At 46.1% G+C, this 7,299-nt stretch overlaps 1 protein-coding gene across 1 annotated transcript; it reads left to right on the top strand.

Annotated features, from left to right (window-relative positions):
• Positions 1 to 1,465: 1,465 nt before the first annotated feature.
• Positions 1,466 to 2,928, top strand: LOC115362096 (vegetative cell wall protein gp1-like). The gene is made up of 3 exons (XM_030055883.1): positions 1,466 to 1,975; positions 2,067 to 2,226; positions 2,266 to 2,928. Exons 1-3 carry the CDS (start codon positions 1,466 to 1,468, stop codon positions 2,829 to 2,831), a joined length of 1,236 nt encoding a protein of 411 aa, XP_029911743.1. The 3' UTR covers positions 2,832 to 2,928.
• Positions 2,929 to 7,299: the final 4,371 nt, after the last annotated feature.

The following is a 7,299-nucleotide window of genomic DNA, read 5'->3' as shown; positions in this document are numbered from 1 at the left end:
CCATGCGGTGACACAATATGTCAGCAAGCTCTCAATAGTTCCTCAGTAGAACATAGTGAGGGCTGATGTTTCCGATTTGTTCTTGGTCTCATTTCAAAGTACAGGCTTGTTGCATTAAGCACCTTGCCCAAGGGCCCACCCTGGATTTTAACCACCACTGTGACCGGCACTCAAACCCTGGTCTCCTGTACCGAAGTCAGTGGTATTAGCCAGTGAGCCCTGTCCAGCTGTGTGTGTGTGTGTGTGTGTGTGTGTGTGTGTAAGGTAAGAGCCTTCCATTGGATATTTGATCACTGTGTTTCAGGTTATTTAATCCTAATTGATGCAGCGAGCAGCTTCTCTTTTCTTAAACAACCATGTGAGAGGACAAATGCCATGGTCGTGGAAAAGGTGTTACTCTGTTTCAGAAGGTTTGAATTACTGGCCTGCATCAAGCAAAGAAAACAACTAAGGAGACTGCTGAAATCACGTGAAATAAGAAAAGATGTTTTTCACCGATTTGGTGACATCATATCAAAAAAATCATCAGTAGAACTCATGTCTGAGTTTAATAGTGAAAGTTAACAGCATTTCCACACACACAATACAAAGAGAAGTCAAGGGACTGGGACTAAACAGCTGTGGAGCCTAAAGAAAACCACACATCAGTCAGGCTAAAGGTCGGTTCTGGAGCGATGGAAAAAAGTCATGTGGTCTGATGAGTCCAGAGTGACCCTGTTCCAGACTGATGGAGCATCATGGTGACAAGAGGCAGATGAAGTGATGCTCCCATCAGGCCTGGTGCCGACCATAACAGCCTGTAGGGGGCAGTGTGATGGTCTGGGGCTGCTTCATGTGGTCAGGTCGAGCCTCAGCAACATGACGTGCCCAAAAACGAGGTCAGCTGACTACCTGAATATATAAATGAGTAGGTTTTAACATCAAGGGATGTGTTCTTCCCTGATGGCACGGGCATATTTGTCATGGTTTTGGGTTGCTTGTGTTTTGTTTGGTTCTGTTTCATGTGTGTTTCTGTCATGGTTTTGTTTCTTGTGTTTTGTTTGATTCTGTTTCATGTGTTTCATCTGCCTCGTTCTTTTTAGTGATTTCACCTGTGTCTTGTTTGCTCCTCCCTGTGCCACACCTGTCCTGTGTCTGTTAATCATCCCTGATTGTTCTGATCCCTCCCAGTGTTTCCCTCAGCCTATCCTCTGTGTTCTCCTGTCTTGTGCTCCAGCCCCTTCCCCAGGTGTTTCTTGTTTGATGATTAGTTCTTGTCTATTTAAGTCCTGTTTGAGTTCTGTTCTTCGTCGGTTCATTGTGCTGTATTGTCCTGTTCTGTTCTGTGCTGTATTGCATTCTGTTTCCTGCTCCCTGCCTTAGTTCCTTGTGTTCTTTGTAGTGATTAAATCTTGTTTTTTTTCATTGAGCATTTTTGCCTTCGGCTCCTGCTTTTGGGTCCTCCACCTTCCTCCCCCGTGACAGAATGAACCGACCACTGCAGGACCCAGCGGAGCAATATTCTTTCTTGGAACAAACTGGCCGCACTGAGAGCCTTGCGGAGCCGGTGGCCCATGCCCTGACTGGACAAGGCACTTTTCTGGACTTCCATAAGCAGAAACTCAGAGAACTCAAAGACTGCAACCGGACGCTGGTGGCTACGATCACTCAGATCTCACAGCAGGTCGCGGAGATCACCTCCTCTGTCAGGACGATGGTTGCATCCCGGGCTCCGGCTGCTCCTGCAAGTGCACTTCTCGAGTGTATCGGCAATTTGCAGGCTAGCCACAACCCCGACACCAGCCCCAGCTTCCTGGCAGTCCCAGCTACCAGCCCCAGCAGCCTGGCAAGTCCTGCCACCAGTCCCAGCAGTCTGGTGAGCCCAGCCACCACTCTCAGCAGCCCAGTAAGTCCAGCCACCAGTCTCAGCAGTCCAGTAAGTCCAGCCACCAGTCTCAGCAGTCCAGTAAGTCCAGCCACCAGCCTCAGCAGTCCAGTAAGTCCAGCCACCAGCCTCAGCAGTCCAGTAAGTCCAGCCACCAGCCTCAGCAGCCTAGCAAGCCCAGCTACCAACTCCAGCAGTCTAGCAAGCCCAGTTCCCCGTGTTCAACTGGCTGACCCGGTCCCAGTCCCTGTCCCAGTTCCCAGAGTCCAACTGGCTGCTCCTGTCCCAATTCCCCGAGCCGGACCGGCTGCCCCGGTACCAGTCCCTGTTCCCGTACCAGTTCCTCGTGCCCGTCTGGCTGTCCCGGTCCCTGCCCCAGTTCCCAGAGTCCGACTGGTTGCCCCGGCCCCAGTCCCTGTCAAAGTTCCCCGAGTCCACGCCGCCGCTGCCCGGCGGCCCCGAGTCCACGCCGCCGCTGCCGCTGCCCGGCGGTCCCGAGTCCGCGCTGCCGCTGCCCGGCGGTCCCGAGTCCACGCTGCAGGACTTCATGGTTGGCCTGCAGTCTGGTGCCGCCCGCACTGCCGCCATCCAGGGAGGTTCCGCCTTGGCTGCCAGCGCTCCGGCCGTCCGCCGGAGCACCGCCCCGTGCTTGGTTCCCGGCGCCCTGGCCGTCCGCCCGAGCACCGCCCCGTGCTTGGTTCTTCACGCCCTGGCCGTCCGCCTGAGCACCACCCCGTCCTTGGTTCTTCACGCCTTGGCCGTCCGCCCAAGCACCGCCCCGTCCTTGGTTCTTCGCAGCCTGGCCGTCCGCCCGAGCATCGCCCCGCCCATGGTCATCTGCCCTCTGGCCTTCCACCAGAGTCCAGCTCTGAGCCCTGTTTTGGCCTCCTCCTCCCCCCATCTTATGACGGCCATCCATCCCCGTGCCCCTGATACTGTTTTTGGGACGTCAGGAGCCGTCCCTTGAGGGGGGGGTTCTGTCATGGTTTTGGGTTGCTTGTGTTTTGTTTGGTTCTGTTTCATGTGTGTTTCTGTCATGGTTTTGTTTCTTGTGTTTTGTTTGATTCTGTTTCATGTGTTTCATCTGCCTCGTTCTTTTTAGTGATTTCACCTGTGTCTTGTTTGCTCCTCCCTGTGCCACACCTGTCCTGTGTCTGTTAATCATCCCTGATTGTTCTGATCCCTCCCAGTGTTTCCCTCAGCCTATCCTCTGTGTTCTCCTGTCTTGTGCTCCAGCCCCTTCCCCAGGTGTTTCTTGTTTGATGATTAGTTCTTGTCTATTTAAGTCCTGTTTGAGTTCTGTTCTTCGTCGGTTCATTGTGCTGTATTGTTCTGTTCTGTGCTGTATTGCATTCTGTTTCCTGCTCCCTGCCTTAGTTCCTTGTGTTCTTTGTAGTGATTAAATCTTGTTTTTTTTCATTGAGCATTTTTGCCTTTGGCTCCTGCTTTTGGGTCCTCCACCTTCCTCCCCCGTGACAATATTCCAAGATAACAATGACAGGATTCATCGGCCTCAAACTGTGAAATATTGATTTCACACATGGACTGGCCACCGCAGCTCGAGCCTCGCCACCCTAACCCTGAGCCGCTCTGCTCTGATCTCATCATCATCCTAAAAGGCTGAGAATAACAACAGACTTCCTCACACAGCAGGCAGGAGGAGGCGTCCTGACAGAATTCTTCTTCTTATGTTGAGGGAGTTTAGAGGGACCAGTGGGCTCACAGAGGCAGATAAAACATTTTAGATAAGATCTGAGTTTTGGTTATGCTTATTTGCTGAAATAAATATATTTCTTTTGTACAGGAGCCGCAAAATGAAGGGGAGTCAGTACAGTTACAGGTAAGTGCATGCATCCATTCCTGATCACCTGTTCACTAAAACAACACACAGGTCATGTGATGACACATGGATTACTTTACCAAAACACAGTGTGGTTTGACTTTGATGTTGAATTTTTGATGTACCAAAATCCAGAATGTGAGCTTCATCCAGAAGGAAAAGTAACAGGATGCACTAACAGCTGCTTCCTCTAACACTGTTGGTACAATCTGTTGTAACTGGCCTGCATGCAGTGATATGAAGTCGTGCATGTGTGTGTCCTGCATCTGTCCTGCATCTGTCCTGCATTAGAGCTGTCCTCAGGTCTGTCTGCAGGGCTGGCAGCTCCTCACAGGAACCTGACTGATTATAACTCACTGTGTTTCACCTCCAAACAGGCTTTCCAACCCAACAAGCCGTGATTCATCACCTAACGAAGAAACACACCTGATGGAAAATACTGGTTCACGAAAACAGACTGGGTATGGATCAGTATGATCAGTAAATGTGAAGATGTGTCAGGAGAAACAGCATTCATCAAAACTGTAAAGTTTGATTCATTTTTCTACTGATGACATTTAAATAATGAGAAAATCATTGTGGTACTTGTAATTATCTTTGTTCAGATCAGAAAAGCTTTAGGCTACGTTTACACGTAGTCGGGTATTTTGAGAAACGAATATTTCCCTCCCCCCGTTTTCCAAAATAACATCGTGCACACGGCATCGTTTTCAAAAAAGTTTCCGTTTACATCAACCCGCATAAATACGCCGTCAGCACCATCATAACTACCCCAAGCTTATGGGCGGCGGGGTAGGAAGAAGGAGAAAACCATGCAAGCCAATCAGAAGCCAAACCCGACAGCAGTCTGCCCAGGTCGGGCCCAAGTGATGCTGGCGGTGCCGCTGGCTGGCTCTTTGTGTTGGAGGGAGGAGACTGACCTCCGAGCCCTCATTCATCTCTGCTCCTCAGTATAAAAAAGCTGCTGTAGGCCTATTTGAAAATGCAAACATATGGACAGAAATGCGACTGCTACTGTGAATGCATCCATGATCATCACCATTATAGACATAATATACGTACGTATATCATGTCTATGATCACCATAGCCAAATGTAAACATTGTGCGCACTTTTGGCGCATAATGTGAAACTCTGTATTTCTCCGTTTTTCTCAGTTTACATGCAAATGCGAAACAGGAGTTTTCCTAAATCTCCACTTTGGCCGGAGTTTTTAGAAAGAATCGTTTTCAGAGGCGAATTCGCCGTTTGCATGTAAACGAAGGGCACAAACAAAGGGAAATGTAGCTGTTTTTAAAAATACCCGTGTACGTGTAAACGTAGCCTTAATGAGCACAGTTTGACCTGTTTGCTGTGAGGGAGTCATTCTGCTGGTTCTGCTGGTTCTGCTGCTGGTTCTGCTGGTTCTGCTGGTTCTTGCTCTGTGTTTTGCTGCCTGCTGTTTGTGTTGGATCGTTCTGTTCTGTGATTGGTTGATTAGTTGGATCCAGGTGGGCTCAGGCTTCTGATGAAATGCTGTACAAATAAATCAGCCGCAACTTTCACATGTGCTGTAATGTCAATATAATCATAAGTAGAATAACTTAAAAAAAAAAAAAAAAAAAAAATTAGCTTTTGATCAGCATGTAAAGTCGGTGTGGCAGGAGATCCTGTCTAGAGCAAAATGTTGTCACACCTCATGATTTTTAGTTTGCTCAAATTTAATTTTTCTTGTCTGTGTATTTTATTATGAAAATGTGTTGATCAGTTTTAATCACACCTCCTCTGTTTTACTGTCGTGCAAATAAACTTCATACCATGAAAGGAAACGTATTTCTCTGTTGTGACTGTGCTGGGAAATCTTCTGTGGTGGGAAAACTTCTCAAATCATCTGCTGAAGAAAAAAAAATAGTAGTCCCACAGACTAAAAACACTCCACTGACATTTTTACTGAAATTAAAAAATACAGTAACACAAATGATTTATTTATGTCAGTTTTGCTCTGTTGATCTTAGGCTGCATTATGATCAGGCCTAATGATGAAGATATGAAGTCTAATGATCACACAAGAGCTGTCACTGGCTTTATGTCCAGAAAATAGACTTGCATTAGATTTCTAGATATTTTACACAAACCATATGTGCAGGTGATGAAGATTTGCTGGGTAAGGCATCTAGAGAAGGGTGTGTGTGTGTGTGTGTGTGTGTGTGTGTGTGTGTGTGTGTGTGTGTGTGTGTGTGTGTGTGTGTGTGTGTGTGTGTGTGGCCACGAGATAGAACTCGTCCTCTCAGTTTAATGAACTTGTTCTCATGATTCAGAGCCAGTTCACTGATTTCTATTCATGAAATTTAAAGAATAAGAATAAGAATGATAATTAGCAATAACTGTGGCTGCTAGCACAACACTAAGATAAAGGAAAACAGACAAATCTCCAGAGCTGAAAGAAACGTCATGATAATAACAGCTTCATATGAGGTTATGCTTAACAAGGTAAACAACCAAAACACAACCAAACCTCCACATTGGGATCTTTATTGGACTTATGTCACTTAAACTGTACTATGATCAATGTCTTTGATTTGTATTGAACATTATCATATATCACTCTGATGCTTTTTCTAGTTATGTTATTGTTATTGACATGTCCATCATATTATTGATATTGTTTTGTATCTTTTATTTTTGTTATGCTAATGCTGTCATGTTATAAGCAACAAGAGCTGCCTCACAATGTGATTCACTGATCTGTCATACACCAAAGAAAAAACTAATAAAAACCTGATTTCCAAAAAAAAAAAAAAGAATTAGTAGCAGTAATAGAATAGTTATTTTGTGCGTGTTAGAAAAGAGTTATTTTTTTCTGAGTGCTTAAACATGGTCAGTGTTTCTTGAAGCTCTGTCTGTGAAACCTTGAACACGTGAAGCCATTCAGGGCATATTACATGTTAGTCCTACTGATTGTGTATTGGGTGATTCAATAGGTGCATTGACTCTGAGTGTGTTTAGCCACTAGAGGGCACCATTATCTCACTGTGCACTATTCTCTTATCACAGTCAATGCCTGTATTCCATGCCAATATGTATATGATGGGAAGCAGTTTTTCTTGCAATATTAGTCATTATTTTTTTCCAATAAATATTTTCAGATACTACAATTCACATGTTGACTTTGTCCACAAACAAGCTTTGATTAAAGAATTCTGGCTGTGGGACTGAATCCAAGTCATGGAGGCCTTGTCTTCACTGGGGTCAGGTGTCTAACCGTCCTGACAGAGGCAGGAGTGTCTCGCTGTGGGACGCCGGGGACAGTTCACACACCACATCCCCGACACAGAAACTGGTTTCAAGAAGAGTGCAAACTAAAAGAGCAAAATTAAAAATGACTAATCTCTCTCTCTCTCTCTCTCTCTCTCTCTCTCTCTCTCTCCCTCTCTCTCTCTCTCACACACACACACACACACACACACACACACACACACACACACACTCAGGAGTGAAAATAATATACTAAGTCAATACTTTGCTAAGCAAATGAAAGCAATGCAGTTTTTAGCTGACAGGCTAATGACGTGTTTAGAACCATCACAGCAACATAATCACATACAAAGTCAACGTAA

This window comes from Myripristis murdjan, chromosome 7 (genome assembly GCF_902150065.1).
Source record: "Myripristis murdjan chromosome 7, fMyrMur1.1, whole genome shotgun sequence".
In the NCBI taxonomy this organism is placed as follows: Eukaryota; Metazoa; Chordata; class Actinopteri; order Holocentriformes; family Holocentridae; genus Myripristis; species Myripristis murdjan.
This window is presented reverse-complemented; position numbering and strand designations above follow the sequence as displayed.

What these genes read in the sequence shown, in the direction of transcription:
- LOC115362096 (XM_030055883.1), top strand. Translation starts at nt 1,466, where the DNA reads ATGAACCGACCACTGCAGGACCCAGCGGAGCAATATTCTTTCTTGGAA. An exon ending in CCACCAGCCTCAGCAGTCCA is followed by an intron (nt 1,976 to 2,066) that starts GTAAGTCCAGCC and finishes CCAGCAGTCTAG; the next exon opens with CAAGCCCAGTTCCCCGTGTT. An exon ending in CCTCGTGCCCGTCTGGCTGT is followed by an intron (nt 2,227 to 2,265) that starts CCCGGTCCCTGC and finishes CCGACTGGTTGC; the next exon opens with CCCGGCCCCAGTCCCTGTCA.